Below are 20,460 nucleotides of genomic sequence, written 5' to 3'. Positions count from 1 at the left end.
GGCGTTTAAATAAAAAAGACTTTCTAAAAAAAAAGTTTCATATTACCTGCAAAGGTTCAAGAAATGCCGAAGGGCATCTTACTTTCTACTCAATCACCACATTTCAACTAATGAGGACAACTGCAGGAAATTTAAGAATGTTTCACGCAGTTTACAAGGCCGACACAAGCTCAATGTGTTTTTAAGTACCTGATACCCCAAAACCTGTTATTAGGAGCACCTTAAAATGGGTCAACGACCCATTTTAATTTACCGTTACTTTATACAGAACCATTTCTTATCACCAATGTTGTAAAAATCGACTTTTGTATATACATTGTAAAGTTCAACCACGATTTCAATTATTTTTTGGGGAAAATAAAAAAAAAAAAAAAAAACAAAAACAAAAACAAAAACAAAAGAAAAACATTGAGTTTGATAAACAATACTAGACTCGCGTTTGCGTAGTGAAGATCTTCCGGTTGCTAAAAAGGTACGTATAAAGATTGCCCCAAAAATTATTAATGAAGGATAAAAAATAGCTGTATGGTAGTGATATTTTTTTTATAATGCAAGATAATGATAACCTGAAGAACTAGCTTAACTTGTCTTATATAATATATGTAGTTGTTTTATAGTTTTAAAGTATGTTCAAGACATTCAATAATCTATCTTTTAAAGTATTTACTTTCGATTTCGTAATTACAATCTATAGCTAGAAATTTTATATGTAACAAGTAAACCTTTTTTCATAGGTAGAGTTAATTAGCGTTAATAGTTAACATTTTCATTGAGTATTTGAATTGTAGCATGCAAAATAATACCAGTAATTGGAAAAACGATTGAATTATATATATATAACAATGTTTAGATAGATAGATAGATAGATAGATAGATAGATAGATAATATTTGAATTTATATACAATTGTCTGAGTTGGGTGTCATATTACCCAAGACGCATTATTTATCATTAATGATAATAGGACAATTGGTTTATTCCCACGAAGCTAAAATTTTGAAATTCCTATTCCCATCTTGCTAAAATTGTGATTTTCACACCTGAGTGAGCATTGAATATGGTCTGTTTTAGGTGTGAACTACCTGACGTGTATAGAAATCGCCTGTGATATATAGTTACGTGTATATATTCTTGTCAATATGGAACTACAGTGTTTTTAAAATTAAGATTTTAAGTTCTATAAATTTATGAAAGGATTATTATTTATGAATTGAATAAATAAAATAAAATAAAAAAAAAATGAAATAATAAAATAAATTTATTAGGCCTGACAAACATTTGCTTACATAAACAACACACCACAGAAATTGATGGCTTAATTAGATCATATGAAACTTCAATCAAACTAATTTAATTTCAGTAAATGCTACACCATTTACTATCTTATACATGTACATTAAATGTAGTTTATGTTGTGTTCTTCTAAGATGTAAAGGTTCCCAGCCAAGTCCATCATAAAAACATGATCTAGATGAATTAACTCTAAGCCCATAAATAAGTTTTGCAGCTTCTACCTGTACCATTTTGAAGCATAAAAGCAAAATAGATTCTATAAAGGAATTTCTATGACATGTTTCAGTAATCTAAGTATATTCAGCCTCTTACATATCTTTTCTTGCATATTTGTTACTATAGTATATGATTAGTCCAAGTTCAATCAACCTGAAAATGTACTCCTATATGTACATGAGGATTTGATCAACAGCCATTTGGACCATGTAATTTTTATTTTTTCAAGATCCCCAATTAAGGACATAGAAGGGGTAATAGTTTCATTATCAACAATAGAAAACAGGGGTATTGTATCAGCAGCAAATAATCTAATGTTATTTTATATGCTATAGCAGTATTATTAATGTATATCAAAAACAAAAAAAGGGTCAAGCACTGATACTAATCCTTATGGTATCCCAGATTCATTTTCAATCTCAAAAACACTTTACAACGGTATAAAGACACTATGAAATACCTAAAAATTTAAGGTTTTCTAATTAAATAACAATTATTCCAGCATGTATAGTTTAATAAATGGATGAAAGACCTTCTAAATTCATTCTTTGTTAATTGTCTATCGGTAAGATAAGCTTCAATCCACCCAAGCATATTTGCACTAAAAAGTAAATTAAATCAAACTAACATGCTAAAATATTTATGTACATGTATATGATATTCAAAAACAGTCATAATTACTAAACAGCGTTTGTTGTTGACTATGATTGTACATGTATTTAAAATAAACTTTAATGCAACCTTGTCTGTTTTCCCTCTCCTTAAAAGAATGAATATTAAGTAATTTTACATAAAATAAAATTTAATGATCAATCATAGAACAAAGCCTTTTTAATTCTTAAAATTTACATCTATTACATATATTTAATTTTCTTTATTTTAAACATAATCTTTAAAAAATTGCCTGTTATTTTATTGATTAACTAAACATTTACCTAAGGTCAATAATTGAACAGACTTTAATTCACCTGTAATTAATTTCCTTTGTTCTTTGACACCCTTACCTGTGCACCAATCCCACTTAGCTAAAATCAGTCACCCATAAAATATTCAGAATTTTAGCTAAGTGGGAAGACACCGGAGACTTTAGTCTAATTATTGACAAAATACGTTTTGACTGAAAGGGATGAATTAATGTAATCGAGTAAAAACAACAATAGGACAATTTCTAATATCAATAATATGTGTTGCCGAATCTGACATATGGCTTTAAAGTAACATGTCAATCTGTCTTAAAGGTGATTTTGGAAGCATTGCAAAGCAGTTACATTTTAGTATATAATACATTATTTGTTGCTTACATGTATTTGTAATAGATAATGAGTAATATTATTTTGTGGTTATTTATAATTTTCAAAAAAGGGTTACGCCTTGAAATCAGCCAAATTCTTTGGATAGAAAACAATAAAAATGTTACATACATGTATATATATATATATATATATATATATATATATATATATATATATATATATATATATATATATATATATATATATATATATATATATTTCATTTTTTTAAAATGCAATCTATTTGGTTTACTTGTTCATACAGTCTATAATTTCTTAAAATAGATCAGTATATTGGAAAGAAAAAAAACACTCTGCTGAATACGTTGTATTTCACCATGCAGTACTATACAAAGCACGACTAAATAGTAAATATGCAACCATTAAATATAAGACTTTAAAATTATAATTTAATATAAACGAAGTCTCGGTAGAACATCCTTTGCTTATTTTTAATGGTCTCCCATCCTCAACAATGTTAGATAAGTCTAATTTATCCGATTTTTTTATTCGTACCATAAATCTGCCTTTTATATAGACAAATTAATTAGTTTTGTAGTGTTATTATTACATTCATGTATTCAACGAACTGCTAAGCTTAGTGGTTTCACGGAGAACTACTACTTATTGGGAAATGGGTTGAACCCTCCGATGCACCGGTACAACCGGTTTTTTTCTCTTTCAATCTCAACTTTATCGTATCCATCGTGTGTGCAGCATTGCAATTAATTCGTAAAATGCATGGGTACTATTAGTTAATTTCTTTTTATTTCATTTCATTTATAAAGTTTAAAAGATAAGTAACATTTTTATGATTAAAAATATACTTTGAGGTTTAGGATCGGAGAACCTTAAAGCTAAGACATCAAACAATACTAGGTATTATAATAATACGATGACACACTGTATCATTATGTTTACTTTCCTAAAATTAACAGTATTTGAAATAAACATGTAAAGCTGCATTACGTTGAATCAAGTAGTTTTTGGTCTTCATTTAATTGTAACAAATATTGATAAAACTGAAATATAATGATAATAGGTAAAAAAAGGAATAAATAAATTGTTGTAAACGGCGATAATCTAATCTTGGATAATTTCATTTTTGTAGAGGTACAAAGAAGGAATCAAAATGCGTCTGCTTCTGATACTTTTTGTGCTCTTAATAAAGTCACAGGTAATACAAATGATCAAATTGAAAATATTATGAAATTGGTACACTAAAAGATTAATAAAACTATTTTATATTTTATTTTCTTATAACAAATATGTAGCAAAGTGAAAATAGATACTGTCAAGAGGCCGTCGACAGCGTTAAAATCGTATCATCTTGCCCAACATCTAAAAAAGAATGGGACATAGCTGCTCAAAAGAAAAACTGTATCAGAATAGCATTTTTGCAAAACTGTTCAAGTGTTGAACAGTTCGAGTACCACTGCGTAATAAACGGATATAGAAATGAAACATTGGAAGTATGCGCTCCTTCCAGATTTATATTTGGTATGGGTTTTTATTTTGATTTAGCAAAACCAAAAGCAGATTTTGTTCATTCATCAAATATACAATTCCTTAATCATATACTTTATAAATATATATATAGCTTATAATATATATTTTTATGAAATATTGTGCATTAGTTTGAGTCTGACACTTTTGTACGTTTTCAGGACATTGTGTAGAGTTTAATGTTCCTGGAGGAGTAATTCAAGATCAGATATCAGCTGCATGCAGCGAAACGTTTCCGAAATGCGATGCTTCTTATCTCTCTTCGTCAGCATACAAATGTAAGAAGACTTTATCGTATACTTATAGAAAATATACCCTTTTCTGTCCTTGATATGCGAAATAAACCGAAAATTCGCCAACCCGTGTGTAATACACTCTAGGAGTGTGTAATAACATTTATTACACTTCCCTGTCCGGTAATCTTTGGATGAAATACAAACCCATTTTTGTTAATCATCAGCAATTATGACGTTGAGTTCGGAATGCGTCGTTTAACTCCGATGTTCTAATATGACGTCAACTAATTACGTCGACGTCAACTTGGTATGAAAACAGCAATTTTCTAAGAAAGTTTTTAAGAGATGGATTATATGGACACAGGGTGAATTGATGGCAATGATCATTAATCACATGATGTTTTGTTATTGTTTCTTTCATATTTTCAATAAGTATATGATATAAAAATCATGACATGGCATTTTTTAAATCGCATCTCATATTAACCCTCTGTCGCTGTATATCAGACCTCGAGTCTGACGGCTCTGGGCTGATACACAGCAATCTCGGGCTAATATGTGATGCAATTTAAAAATGCCATCTATATACAACAACTTAACCATAATATTTTGATGTTTGACGTGATCGCAACGTGTAATCATTAGGTTCCATAGTGTATACTATTGGATTTTTTACTAACTGACTACGGAACTATTTCGGGCTTGATCGACCCGATAGAGTACCGTAGTCAGTCAGTAACAAACCTTATAAAGGTTTCGTTTTACCGAGGACTTTCAAGTGAGACATTTATTTCACAAGAAGCGATGATCTTCAAACATCCGTTCAAATTGGCCTTTACATTAGCGGTACACCCCGTCTAATTTATCACAGTTGAACATTTAAAACTTTTTAATTTTTAATTTCAAATAGTCTTTGAAAATATTCGCTGCACCTTTGTTTTATGTGTTGTTGCTATTTACTTCTAAATGTTTTCTCCGTTTTCTCTGCAGAGGTATGAATATACCTCGATTCTGCTATTTTATGTGACGTTAATCGTTAAATTTAAAGTGCAGTTACTTTCATTTAACAGCAATGTCAAAGGGCAACTACTCCCAAAATATTCAGGGATTTTCGGAACGCGTTTTCTGTATTAAATATAATGATATTTTGAGATAAGTAGACGAAACGTACGTCAGCCACTTGTCCATTATTAATTAACCAGACGGACTTTGAGATAAATCAGGCAGTCCCATGCTACAAATGTAAGTATTCGTATTGTTCTAAAAAGATAAATTCAGAGTCAGATTAACGTAACCAGACATTCAACAGTCCTTTACATGAACCAAGCATATTAAATTAAAGCTATACATTCAATTATATAAATGCATAATATATCACTAGACTTTGACCCGTGCGTGCACGGGTTGACATTGCAAATGATATTGGACATTTACAAAATGCTGAGATACATTTACAAACCGTATTGTTGACATTTACATAACCAAGCTTTAACCGTATAATCATGCTATTAATTTCACTTCACTCTGCTTAGTTAGAATAATTTAACTGTAAAATACCTCCCATATACCCGTATTGTAGCAAAACATTGCATATTCACTACGAATCGATTTTGGATGAAAATTAATGAATTTGCATTTAAAATAACAGTCAAATTATTCATAACAAACCATTTTGAGACTGTAATTACCGTTCATCTAAAAAAAAAAATCATATTAATGAATAATTCAACACTTTTTCTCCAACATTTTTACTCGTTTCGAATTTACACACCAGGTTGACATTCGGAACTCTCCGGTTTTAATATATATAATGAACTGAGCTAGAGTTATCTCCCGTATTTCCTGTTATGAACAGAATATATGACAAATTTTCAATTTATACGTATTTGTAATATCGTTACTGAAATTATCCATGCAAATGTGATGTTGTGGAAACATAAACTAAAAAGCCTCCTGTGATTTAGCGTGAATGTAATGCGCATGCGCAAGAATAAAAACTCCAAAAAATCCAGATGATTTCCGGATTTTTAAAAGGATTTTTCGTTGATTATTAATTAGCGAAGCTTGATTGAGTAAAATAAAAATAAATTGGTAATCTTCAAGTACCAATGATGTTTAAAATATGTAAAACAAAAGACAGTACTCTTCCGATTTCAATATTAAAGCCCCAAAATTCAAGTATATTATTTTAATATAGTAGTAGAGATTTCCTTATAGAAGTATACCCCTTGTCGCCCTGTGTAATATAAACCGAAAATTCGCCTACCCTTGTGTAAAAAACCCTTGGGTGTGTAATTAGATTTATAACACACCCCTTTTGGGTATCATTGGTTGTTATTACACTCCTTTCCATTAATCATCAGCTATTATGACGTAGATATCGGTATGAGTCGTTCAATGTCAGAGTATCATATCAAATAATAGTCCATTTTCGGATTACCATTACCGGCTCTATTCTATAATTAAGTCCGCACATAAGTCACGTGATTTTTATGAAAATGCGGGGTGCATCACTTCCAGCAAAATTGTTATATTGGAAACGACATCGTTTGCTACGACATGCCACAGTATTACTGTGTCGCAGAAGGTTGTTCTTCCGATTCAAGGAAAAGGGGGAAGTATGGGTTTATGAGAGACGTAGAATTCTTTCCTTTTCCCTCGTCAAAGCATCCAAAACTTCAAACAAAATTGCTTGAATTGCCAAGATGCCGTGACTTCGAACCTTCTCGACACGACAGGATATGCTCCATGCATTTTGTTGATGGTAAACAACACAGGACCACCCATACCCTGAGCTTTTCCGAAACAATAACTTTAAGTGCTTTTGGGGAAATCGAGGTACAACTCGAAAAGTGGTCCATTCAACAAGCCGCAAATAACACCAACAGAGACATGTCTGATCAGGAGAATGATCATCGACCTACTCACGCTACTGCAACGGATATTCTTTTAGTGGTATGTACTCTATTCGAATCACGGTATATCTTCTTTTTAATCAATGATTTATAATTGACTCTAAATCAATGGCATACAAATGTATTTATTCTAAATTTACATATAGGGCCTACTCAAAAGAATGCACATTGTACATGTACTGTTTATATATTTGTAGGATAAAGATGACGCATATGGAGAACAACTCTCTCCATTCCCTGTCAATAAGGAAATCACTGTGCAACCCATACCATTTGAAGAACGAACCGCAAGTATGTTGATTTGTTTTAAGAAATGTGAACCTTATAATGCAAAAAAAACCTTAATCTTATAATAACAAAATAGTAATAATGACAAACTAATGCAAGTAAATAATAATAACATGTGGTATAACTTTTCTTTTTATATTTTAGCTTTCAGTGATCATGATTATTGTTCATATGGGAATGAAAAGGTCCATCCCCACACTTGTAATGCAGAATGCCAGACAAACTTGACACAACAGGACATGGAAAAGTCTGAAGCTGAACTGCTGCACATGACCTTTAGGTACAAGGATGATCTGAAGCGGTACTTGTTTGTGGACAAGATGACCATCTTCTAAATGTATTTAAAAAAAAATTGAAAGTGTTTTAAATCAGTTTTCCCAAAACAACTTGCATAATTGATTGTACTGAATGTTTTAATTGAATGGCCTTCCAATCCAACGGCACAGTCTAGAACATACAGTTCTTATAAGCGTTAGTTGTTGTTACTCCTTCAGGAGCTTTCATGTTCATTTCAAATTTTTGGAGTGGAAATGTATCAAACAGGTACATAACTGAGCACTTTGGATTTTTAGATATTGCAAGACCTTGTGATGACGTGAGGACACACATGGGCTTTTGAATAAGAGATTTACTGTTAGAAAGAATGGCTATATTGAATATACCTCCATCTATCAAAATGTGTTCATGGGGGAAATGTAAACATCTCACTGCACATGATGTTTTGAAAACGAAACAAATTGCAAAGTTTCGTATCCATGTGGAACGAGCAATTTGTAGGTTAAAGAACAACACAATTTTATCCCACACTATTCCACTGAAAATAAAACGTCTGTGTGACAAAATTGTAAAAGTATGTGCCTTTTTAAGCACCTTTCGGGAGCCTTAAGTGAAATAAGAGGTGAGAAAATAATTGATTGTATCAGTTTAAACTATTTGTCAATGTGTGATTTTTAAAGCAATTGTCAGGAACTTAACATGACATGTAATAAGATAACGGTATTTCATTGTACACATGAAGAATGTGAGTAGTGTGTGTCTTAAGTGATAGATGAAAAATTACTCATGTAACAGTATAGTCATTGTTTTTTATTTTCCTAGCGAAATCTCATTGGCCAAAAATTGCCTGTACAGACAAATGCAAAGACCATAAAAATCTGCTTAAAAGAACAATAAAATTAATATAATATATCTGCAATAACTTGAACTTGGTGTTTTTAATGCGAATTGTTACATAGCACATGTAATATGAAGGGAACTTTTCGAAAGTTGATCAAATTTTGATTACAAATTTATATTACAACCAGGAAGTTACATTTAATGTAACAGTGAGTTTATGACATATTTATCAAAACATTTGAATTTCAAAAAACATATCACCATCAAAATTTGTTCTGTCAATAATAATTCCCCTTCTTGTGAACACCCCCCCCCCCTCAAAATCACACCATAAGGATTTGCAAATTCCCGCTGCCCTTGAGTTTGATCATACCATGGAGAAATATGCTTAAACCTAACATCCTTGTTTTCATCAATGTAAAGATTGTAATGGTCTTCTTAACAGGCTTCTTTACAGTTCGAAATTTGGTACGTTAAACTACATTTGACCTCAGGGAGCCCCACTCCACAACATTTGCAAGAAACTCTTCCATCTGGTGAAGCTCTCATAAAAGGATATTTTTCGCTCACAAACAAACTACATGGGTCTACTTTAAAATTCTTGTGTGATCTTTTGTGTTTTTCAATGTACTGTTGTCTGGCTACAGGTTCATACTTTTTACCAGATGCAAGGGAAGGTACAGGAGAATGAGAACAATCTACAGAAGTGCTAAGTATTTTCTTCAAGATATAATTTTCAGGATTGTAAGTAAATTTCAAATGCATGACAGAGTTAAAAATTAATTCATTTGCTAATTAAACCTTCAACTTTGCACACTTTCAATCCGTAGTTTCTGCATTTGTAACTTCAGGCTCGGCAATAGCACATCTGACATGATGCAAATTGACAAATGTAAAGTCTACAAGTTTGTCGAATTTTGACATGACCTTATATGGCAACTGCCTTGCTGCGGGAAAAGACATGCCGTAACCGCCGGAATGGACGAAAAATAAACATAACATTCAGCTAAACTGTTCACACAAAACAAAACCCGTTTTGCTGTCATTGACAGTTTTACTCTTGTTATTTTTCTGAATTAGTTAGACTAGTTAGACCTGCAAAGATTTGGTAATTTTTCGCGGAAAAATTTATGTTACTTTACATGTATTTATACTTTTTGTTGTTGTGTGGTTGAAAGATAAATAATAATACAATCTTCAATAATAATAAATAAACTAGCACATATTTTTTGTGCGCCGCAAATTGAGGTTTTACTATGGGAGGCACTGTAGCTCCCAGGTCGTTCGTCTGAATTTTTTTCAGACCGGGAGCTACATACCTGCAGTTAGTTCACAGGTGGCTGTAAAGCCTATCATAATAGCTCTCCAGAAAATTTTTATCAACCAACTTCACAAATTTAGTTTGTATTGAACCGACATTCAGGACGTCATATTCATATAATTGCTTGAAATAATAATAAAAAATGCTAATTTTTACCTGCATGATAGGCTTCTTTCCCTATATATTGCCGACAATGCAAAAAAAATTCTTAAAATAATTTATACACATTTTATGCTGTCATGATATATATAATAATAAATTAACTAGCACATATTTTTTGTGCGCCGCAAATTGAGGTTTTACTATGGGAGGCACTGTAGCTCCCAGGTCGTTCGTCTGAATTTTTTTCAGACCGGGAGCTACATACCTGCAGTTAGTTCACAGGTGGCTGTAAAGCCTATCATAATAGCTCTCCAGAAAATTTTTATCAACCAACTTCACAAATTTAGTTTGTATTGAACCGACATTCAGGACGTCATATTCATATAATTGCTTGAAATAATAATAAAAAATGCTAATTTTTACCTGCATGATAGGCTTCTTTCCCTATATATTGCCGACAATGCAAAAAAAATTCTTAAAATAATTTATACACATTTTATGCTGTCATGATATATATAATAATAAATTAACTAGCACATATTTTTTGTGCGCCGCAAATTGAGGTTTTACTATGGGAGGCACTGTAGCTCCCAGGTCGTTCGTCTGAATTTTTTTCAGACCGGGAGCTACATACCTGCAGCTAGTTCACAGGTGGCTGTAAAGCCTATCATAATAGCTCTCCAGAAAATTTTTATCAACCAACTTCACAAAATTAGTTTGTATTGAACCGACATTCAGGACGTCATATTCATATAATTGCTTGAAATAATAAAAAAACATGCTAATTTTTACCTGCATGATAGGCTTCTTTCCCTATATATTGCCGACAATGCAAAGAAACATTTCTTAAAATAATGTATACACATTTTAATTTCAAGACAGTTCACATTATTTTTGGAATTTTTATTCATTTTTTTAAAGAGGGTTTCATTTCTTATGTCCCATATTAATCACAATCTCAAAACCAATGTCTTTAAATAGTTTGTTTTTCTTATCGATAACTTTGCTACTCGGCTAACCGACCCCGTGTAATTTTTCGCGGGGGATTTGTGTGTGTGTGGGTGGGGGGGGGGGGTGCGTCTTGTCTTGTCACAACTTTGTGGTAGCGATGCATTTGGAGATACTTTCTTAATTCAGCCGAGGCCTATACTTTAACAATTTGTTGCATGTATTCTAATAACAGTGGCGTCGAAAGCAAATTGAAAGGGGGGTGGGCTAAACTAATCATAGAAAATCTTGACAAGAATTCCCCAAATCGTGAAAATCATAATCCGGGGGGGGGGGGGGGGGGTGGGGGGGGGGTATACCTTCCCAATCCCCCCCCCCCCAATCAAATCAAAAAATTCCTAATCCGTGGTGGTGGTGGTGGTGGGGGATGCTAGTATACCTACTATGACTCCAATTTTCAATATCACTATTAATATTTCATTCTCTTTAAGTTCTTTTCAGGAATAATTTTGTTTTTTGCGAGGAAAAAGTGGTGGTGGGGTGGGGGGGGGGGGGGTGAACCATCCCTGTTGCTATGTTTTTAATGGTTAGGTCTAACTTGGCAAAAAAAATTGGGGGGGGGGGCGGGGCGGGCTAAGCCCCCCCCCCCCCCGGGCTCCGACGCCTATGAATAAAAATGCGTATATAATTTTGTACACGTGTATTCAAACAAAGTCATTAAATGTAATTCTTTTCAGTTGTAAGAGGATATATCTGAAGCCGATCGAATTCTTTACTAGCATCTTTTATACATTTTTTTGATAAAATGTACACCAATCTCATAATTTAATTTTCCGAAAAATAATACTTTCTATGAAATGTTGTTATCCAGAGATAATATGATTATAGGCCTACCTAATATATATTTTTTTATTTATTCCGTCCCTATTCCGGCGATTACGGCATGCCTTTACCTGCAGCTAGCCTTTTTCAATCAGTGACGTCACTGTTTCCATAAATGGTCATGTCAAAATTCGATAAACTTGTAGACTTTACATTTGTCAATTTGGAAGATGTCAGCCGTGATATTTCAGAAAACGGAAATACAAATGCAGAGATTTGAGATGGAAAGTGTGTATTAAAGTAGCAGGTTACATGTAAATAACAAACAGCATTTTACAGCTGCAATTAAGCATCTGTATGGAAAATTAGATTGAAGGTCTGTGGGGTCAACTCTAAAGTGTTTATCCCTGCGTTTTTTAGGTTATACGATCAAAATTACACTCATTCTTACTCAGGCTCACACATCGACAAGATTGCGCATTCGGATTAACAAATTTACATGTCTGGATTTTTGAACACGATTACCCTCCATAAAAAATTGGTGCTGTAATCCTGCCATGCATGTATCTATGTTCGAACCAGGCAGTGTTGTTGGACTGACCTCTAGTAATCTTTTCTATTTCTAATACAACATCTGGTGTGTAAGTCATTTTTAAGTGTTCTAAAATGGAAATTTTTTGTGCCAGTTTGTAAAGCAATTTTTTAGTGTAGGAACATCCATTTCATCATCAGAAGAGTTGTCATCACTTGGATGATCTAAAACCTGTAGTAGTAATAAGTTGCTTGATTAAAACAGAGTAAATACATTTTTCTCAACTTCCCTTAAATTGATTTCACCACAAGGGGAGAAATTTGGGGAGTTGGCAAAATGTTTTCTCAGTTGTTGTATTTTTCTGCAAATCAATGTTGTCTATCTCCATTGGCTCAAATGTTTTCTTTGGCCTGTCCCACATACACCCAATGGCAGTACATGCCTCCGTATAGCGATTCTTTTGTCTATCACTAAAACTCACCAGGGAGAACAATAGGGCAACACACTGTTTACATATTCTATTACATCTGAAAAAAAAAATGCAAAACATTATCAAGTAAATATTGATATTGTTCTTATCATTCAAATACACTGGATTGGATGACCGAATGAAATGATGAAATGAAGATGATAAACAATACCAGTTTCATACCAGATGAATAGCTGGTTACATGAAAATGGATATCCCCAAGTTGCCAGCACTGGGGTAGATGATAGGTGGTGTATGAATGTGAAGTCAACGATCCAAGTACGAATACGAAACAAAAAACCGATTTAAATTAAGTGCCTCTTAAGTACTTCTCTCAGTTGCAACACAAAAATGAGAAAAACAATGTCTGAAAATGCTATTAATGAAAGGAAAACAAGTGCACAATCTATAACTATTACATGATTATCATTCACATAATACAGATATACAAAATTTGCTTACAAACACAAGAACAACCGCCACCATAAACATGTCCGTTAGTTTTTAAAAGTACCCAAGTGACATATGGGGTTTTAGTCTGTCTAGTTTCTGGTACACAGCATGCTTTCACATAAAAGTATTAAATGTATGGTGCAGAAACAGTTACCTCCGCAATAGTTACATCACTGATATGGTTGTCTCTGTGTAACTTATAGGCATTATCCTTCATGTAGGATGTTAATCGTGAAGCTTCCAATCCACAATCATTCAGGGGATGCACCATTATGTCACACGACTCAACTGATGGTAATATTGCCAAATTAACTGACCACTTTGTAACATCCCCTATTGCCAAAATATCCTTCTCAGTACTTCCATTTCCACTTTGCAACTCGTCTTGGAATTTTAAAATAATGTAACTGAATGATATTAAATTTATTCGGTTTATTAATAATGTTTGTGAGAACTTATGTTTATTACGGCTCTTATGAGATGATTTATAAATAAGAAATAAAATATGAATTCAAGGAAAACTTTTCAAATTTCATCCACGTAACGTGCATAAATTGGCTAGATATTGTATTTTTTATCAGCCATAAATATGATGTAATGAAGTTCAATATAGGCCTAACCTTTCACAATGCAATTTTACATTTCAAGAATTAAATCGTAAAGTATATGTATTTAATAAGGGTGCCGATTTTAACATGTTCAAAGCGACTGCATTGTTTTTTTATTCCAATACATTACCTGATTCGTCGTTTAAAACTTCCAACTTTAATTCCTCTGCAAGTTTGCACTGTCTTAGAAGGGGATCTCTTCTGTAAAAGTGACAGGTAACTCCGCGATTCTGTAATACCCGCTTTGTGGCACTGAGAACCTTTCAAAAGTCATTTTCGGGAAACCGGATGTTCATATACCCGCATCGAGTAGAAACCTAATGTGAAATTCTTACCGGAATACGGTTACTCGAAAATGGACTATTACGTCGACGTCAACTTGGTATACAAATGTAACAACAGCTGGTGCAAACGGACAGGAAAGTTTATAAAAGACAAATCTATAGATACGAAGCGATTTGGTGACAATAACGATGTTTCTTCGATATCTTCTATAAGTTAATGATTTAAAAATGGAGACATGGCATTTTTTTTATATTGCATACTAAATTAGCCCTCGGTTGCTGTATATCAGCCCTTGAGCCTGACGACTCTCGGGCTGATATAGGACTCGAGATAAAAAATTCCCTCTATATATATATATATATATATATATATATATATATATATATATATATATATATATATATATATATATATATATATAATCGCACTTTAAAAAATAATAATATATTACATGTACATATTGATTAAATATTGTAAGAGCTTTTGAAATTTACAGATCCTGACTGTTATAAGCTTGTTTCGATGTCCGCAACAAAATTAACAATTGCAGCAACCAATAGTGATGAATCGAATACTTCGTAAGATCATTTTGTAGATAGTTTGTAAATTATGTTATTGATTTTTTTAGTCTCAATTAGTTTTTCAACGATGTCGACAAACATATTTCTATTAGCAGTCTGGGTGGACTCTGAAAACGGAGTTAACTCCGAAAACGGAGTCTTTGGCACCGTCATGCTGCATTGCGATTTTCTCAACTTCCGTTTTGTAACTAATGTAAATAATGCAGAGTTGCTTCCCTTCTTCGTGAAAACGTGATTGAAAAATAGATTAAAATCCTTCAGAAGCGTAAAAAAAAATTTGGAAAGATACAGAAATGGTTAATTTTTGAATTATACTTCAAAAGAAATGTGAAAATGTTTCAGTAAACAACGGGAAAAATATATAAAACAAATTTCAATTCACGCGTGGTTGACCCGAACTTGTAAGATTGAAAAATCGGACTTCATATTAAAATTTGGAAGTATAGAGATGGAAATTTAAATGTTGTACTTATGTAAATATTCAAGCCTTTAATAAAGGTGATGTTAAAAAAAAATACGACTAATTACGATCTATACAAAGTTTTAAGAAGTGTCGACTGGGCGAGCCGTCGCGTGATCAACAGAAAAGTGTGAAGACTACAAACGGGATATAAAACTCGCGTTAGTAGTTTATTTCACACCCTAGCACATAAATAATCTTTAATTATAATGAAATCATAAAAAAAACAACATTAGTTTATTCACTTTTACTGACATCGTGATCGGAAACAGAATTGACTTACTTTGACAGCATATAAGATTTGATTTGCCAAACGAACGTCTATTTTTGCCAAATACATTCTGTCGAAACCTGTCTTTTAAAGCATTTAAACGAATTTTCAGACCTGCATATGAATAATTCGCATTGCACGATCAATTTTCCTGAGTGTCCTGTTTTCACGTAAAAATGTGGCATTTTGATGGACTGCGCATGCGCCAAACTTCTTTTTCGCAGTATTTTCACTTGTGAAAAATCATTTTACTCCGTTTTCGGAGTCCGCCCAGACTGATTAGTAAAAACGTAACTAAATTCGGCAACATTTTTAGAAATCATTTTCTGTTTAATTTTATTTAATATTTTTTTCAATTTTAGGAAATCAATGACGGCTCTGTATTTCATTTCAGCGGCAATGTGTTTTGCGATATTAATTGTTGCGATATATTTAGTATTCTTAAAAAGTAAGTTCATTTAAACGTTGGTCCATTATTTCAAGAAAATAACATAAACTATACCAATAAATAACTCGAGGCAAAAAAAAAATGATATAGAGCGTATACGTATGTTGATAATTTAAAAAAGCTATATTCATTTGATATTTTTGCGATTTTTATTATTTGAAGATGTGCCTGAAATTTAGCCTCAACAATTATCAGAATACAAATTTACTGTTAATCAAATTTCAAGGTCATATCAATATATATTCTGCAGTCACGTGTCATGTTTAAACAAAGGAATGTCTTATATTTTACTCCGAGGAAAAAACAAATTTTAATAACGGGGTCATGGCAATCACATACCTAAATTTTATTTTAAATTTGAACTTACAATTTCTTTTCAGAGACCTTTAAGTGCTGCAAAAAGAAATTACCCAAAGGTATCTGATCCATATTAGGACCTTATTTTAAAACCTTGAATTTCCACCAATGCTTCGGAAGCAATCTAATATTATCTTGAAGAATTTTAGAGTAGAAAAGGATTTACCACGAGAAATTTTCAATATTGTTATTATCTAAGCAGCAATATATAAATTTATAGTCTGTCCTAAGATATATTAGCCGCTTATTTTCCTAAATTATTCGATATAAAACCCAAAGTCTTCCTCTTTGAAACACCCCTCTAGCTTACCAGGTTTCAATACACGACTAAACAGTCTACGGGGATTTTCTATTGCTAAAGAGATGAAGGTACCCGGGTGATAACGTTGAAAAATTCGGCGACGTATTCTGAGTGACTTCCAAATGTACCAAATATGTTAACATTACCCATGATAAATCCCAAAGAAGTCTGTTTTCGTTCCTGTCGGACAAATGATAATATGTGAATGAAGTTACCTTGTAAAGTTTTCCTTTCATCGATTTCAATTGCACTTCTATAACAGGTACATGTATGGTATGTGTATTTTTGTTTGTAATCGTCCAAATGTGCAGCATAATTATCTTGGGACAGGCTATAATGAAAATTGCATTAAGGTCTTTGGGGACAAGCATATTTATTTTTAAAAAAATAAAAAAAAAATACTAAGAATATAAATAAATGATATTATTGAAATATGCATTTGATCATAAGGAATAAAAAGCAGTTAAAAACAATTTTTTGTTTCGGTTTTTAAAAAATTGATTTTTACAAGTTATACAAGATAAGAAAAAATCAGCTTTAGGACAATTTACTCTCTTACATATTGATACATAAAAATGAAAATCAAGTGTAATAAGTATTATGCCAAAACATATCTGTTTGGCATCCAGATTCAATGAATATTAGGCTATTGTGGATCAATTACCTTAAGTAAACATTTAGGGGTCATTTTAATGTATGCAAGTAGCAAAAAGGTATATCTTATTAATAGCAGTAGAAGCATTGGTAGATATATCTTTATAATAATAATAAAAATAATAATTATTCTAACGATGAATATTTCATTTCACACTTCATTGAAAGAAGATTTAAATAGTTGATGAAAAAATTACTTTAACAGACGTTCAGCATCTCAAGTTAAGGCGAAGTGGACAAAAATATTAAGTCCGTGTTTTCCTCTTCAAATTTTCCATAATTTGAACATTCCCTGTAATAATATATCAAGTTACATGTAATAGAAAAATCGAACGATATAACAATTTTAGCTTAACTGTTGTGTACTACCTTGAATGATTTAGTCGATACAAATGTAAATGAGTTATAATAATTATTCAGGAAAAAAAGAAAACCAGAAGAGAGAAGGGGGCACACATGTAACAAAACACTACACCATGAATAGTAAGTCAAGACTATGTACAGTAATCATAAACTATAATTATGATAAAACAATAACAGAATCTAGTTTTTTTCCATGAAACAGAAATAACCATACGAGTTGAGGTCCTTAAAATTACTGTATATATCGTAAGGTGCTCAAAAGGCGTTCCCCTTGTTATACATCACCAATATATATGTACTTAAAGCAAGCCACAGATACTATTCATGATTGACTTCAGCTTGAGCATGAAAATTAATGCTCGCCTGAGAATAAACCTTTCTTGTCATAGGCGTCAGAACCGGGGGCTAGGGGGGGGGGGGGGGGGGGCTTTTTTTGCAAAGTTATAGCTAACCATTAGAAACATAGCATGATAGAGGGTTCAGCCCCCCCCCCCCCCACTTTTTCTCGCAGAAAAGATTATTGTTCCTAAGTTTACCTTGAAAGATTGAGACGTTGGATTCAGAAGCATACTAGCCCCCCCCCCCCCCCCCGGATTAGGAATTTGATGGAGAAAAAAATTTGGGTAAGTAATTTTTTTTTCTTTTGAAAGTATAGGTATATTCCACCCCCCACCCCCCTCCACCACGGATTAGGATTTCCATGATTTGGGGAATTACCTTTTCCTCAATATTTCTGAGGATTAGTCTACCCCCCCCCCCTTTCAATTTGCTTCCGACGCCGGTGCTTGTTTTCTAACAATTACATATACCAGTTTGAAATGAACTAATACTGTAAACTTACTTAATTCCACGGGTCTAAAATTATTTCATAATTTCCTCTGTAAGTACCTTTCTTTTTACCTTTGGTTTTTAATATACACATGAGTTATTTATTTAATTAACCGCCAGTTCTTATGGGTAATGAATTAACCACCAGAACATGCAACCATGCAATTACATTATTTTTTGGAATTACGTTAATTTACTGTACTTATCCAATTAAATGCTTTGAGAAAATAATTAATTTAAAAAAATTGTCAAATACAATACGCACTGGTCTATAATGCGCATCTGATATTTTGGCCTGTAAATAAGGCGGAAAACGTAGTCTAGGACCTCTTTTTTTAGGTTTTTAAAGTGAACTGCCCAATATGAATTATTATACCTTTCGCAGACAACATGGGTTTAAAGGATGTCTATAAAAAGTTTTCCCTAATGAGATGTTCAAGATAAAAAATTAAAAATTAGCACAGGTGTTCACAACAATGTTCACGGACAATTGTCCGATCTTAAACTTTGTGAAATTAAAAACACTGTAATGTTTTCTACTTATACAGTATCTGATACTAAACGAGCTCGAGACTAGAGCTTTACTGGTGTTTGGGCTGGGGCCATTAATCTTATATGAGCCCACTTTTGATCTCATTCTTACTTTTTCGAAAGAAATGTAGTGAAAACGCGAGACTAAGATGACAAGCGAGCTCATCTTAACTTATCTTCAAAACATTGTCTAGATTGGATAATATTATACAAATATTGACTGGGGTTGAGGGCAACATTGATTATATTAGCCCTTGAGGGACGAAATATTGCCCGACGCGAAGCGGAGGGCAATATGTTCGTCCCAAAGGGGCTAATAAAATCATTGTTGTCTGATAGTATATAAAATATAGTATAGTAAATATAGTTAGAATATACTACTGAATATAACAATAATAATAATAAAGTTATAAACTTCAGTATAAACGAGTTTCGAAATAATTAATGTGTAAACAACTGTACACTAACTTGTACCAAAAATTGTTAAATTTCTTCTTTTCCAAACGCTAAAATTCGTTTTAGCTTTTCTAATTTCCTGGTCCTAAGTCAAAATCTTAGCATGCTTTATGTTACGGGCCCCGTAACATAAAGCATGCTAAGATTTTGACTTAAGTAGGGTCATAAGTAGGACTTAGGCAGAATCTTAGGACCTACATAAGTCCTGCTTAAGTATGTCTTATACCGTAGCATAAAGCAAACTTAGTAATGTCTTAGCTAAGTCATGTTTATGTTAAACGGTAAAAACGTATTTTTCATTTCTTTTGTCGAATTTCTATGTATTGGTTTTTATAGATACACATGCATGACATCTTTGAGATGTAAATGTACAGACACAACATTCAAGGTGGCATGAGTATAAACATGTACATACATGTATGTGCCTAAAATTTTTGAAAAGCTCAAAGCGATGGATCTCGAACAATATATTCAGTCTATTGTTGTTGATTTTTTGTTTTGACGAATATTCACTATTTAAGTCGTTCTCGAAGACTACCTGTGGCGTAATATTGCGATGCCGTAGAACTTAATATAACTATATAGTGGATTTCTTTTTATGTTTTGTTCTATCTCTTACCTCACCAATAAAGCAATTCAAATGATCTGGGTATAATCATTCCTTCATTAAGTCGATATATTGAAATGAGGCAATCGTCGTCTTTAAAATTTCTAAGGGTGTTTCTGTCTTTGAACGTCGTTCTTTTAGTTTATCAAGTTTCGCGAGTTTAAAAATGCAGTTACTTCTTGTAAACCAACCATTACCGTGT

General features: G+C 32.5%; 1 protein-coding gene across 1 annotated transcript; it reads left to right on the top strand.

Moving 5' to 3' along the window:
* Positions 1 to 455: 455 nt before the first annotated feature.
* On the top strand, positions 456 to 19,241 carry LOC136271477 (uncharacterized). Its single transcript, XM_066071553.1, has 9 exons — positions 456 to 472; positions 3,912 to 3,977; positions 4,075 to 4,300; positions 4,468 to 4,584; positions 14,898 to 14,979; positions 16,076 to 16,161; positions 16,542 to 16,577; positions 17,894 to 17,956; positions 19,213 to 19,241. The coding sequence occupies exons 2-9, from the start codon at positions 3,933 to 3,935 to the stop codon at positions 19,239 to 19,241; spliced, it is 684 nt and encodes a 227-aa protein (XP_065927625.1). The 5' UTR covers positions 456 to 472; positions 3,912 to 3,932.
* The last annotated feature ends 1,219 nt before the right edge of the window (positions 19,242 to 20,460 follow it).

Source organism: Magallana gigas, chromosome 9, assembly GCF_963853765.1.
Source record: "Magallana gigas chromosome 9, xbMagGiga1.1, whole genome shotgun sequence".
NCBI classification, from domain to species: Eukaryota; Metazoa; Mollusca; class Bivalvia; order Ostreida; family Ostreidae; genus Magallana; species Magallana gigas.
This window is presented reverse-complemented; position numbering and strand designations above follow the sequence as displayed.

Bases quoted from the DNA above. Each gene is read 5' to 3' on its own strand.
- LOC136271477 (XM_066071553.1), top strand. From the start codon at position 3,933: ATGCGTCTGCTTCTGATACTTTTTGTGCTCTTAATAAAGTCACAG. The intron at 4,585-14,897 runs GTAAGAAGACTT...TGAAATTTACAG, and splicing joins CTCTTCGTCAGCATACAAAT to ATCCTGACTGTTATAAGCTT. The intron at 16,578-17,893 runs GTATCTGATCCA...ATAATTATTCAG, and splicing joins CAAAAAGAAATTACCCAAAG to GAAAAAAAGAAAACCAGAAG.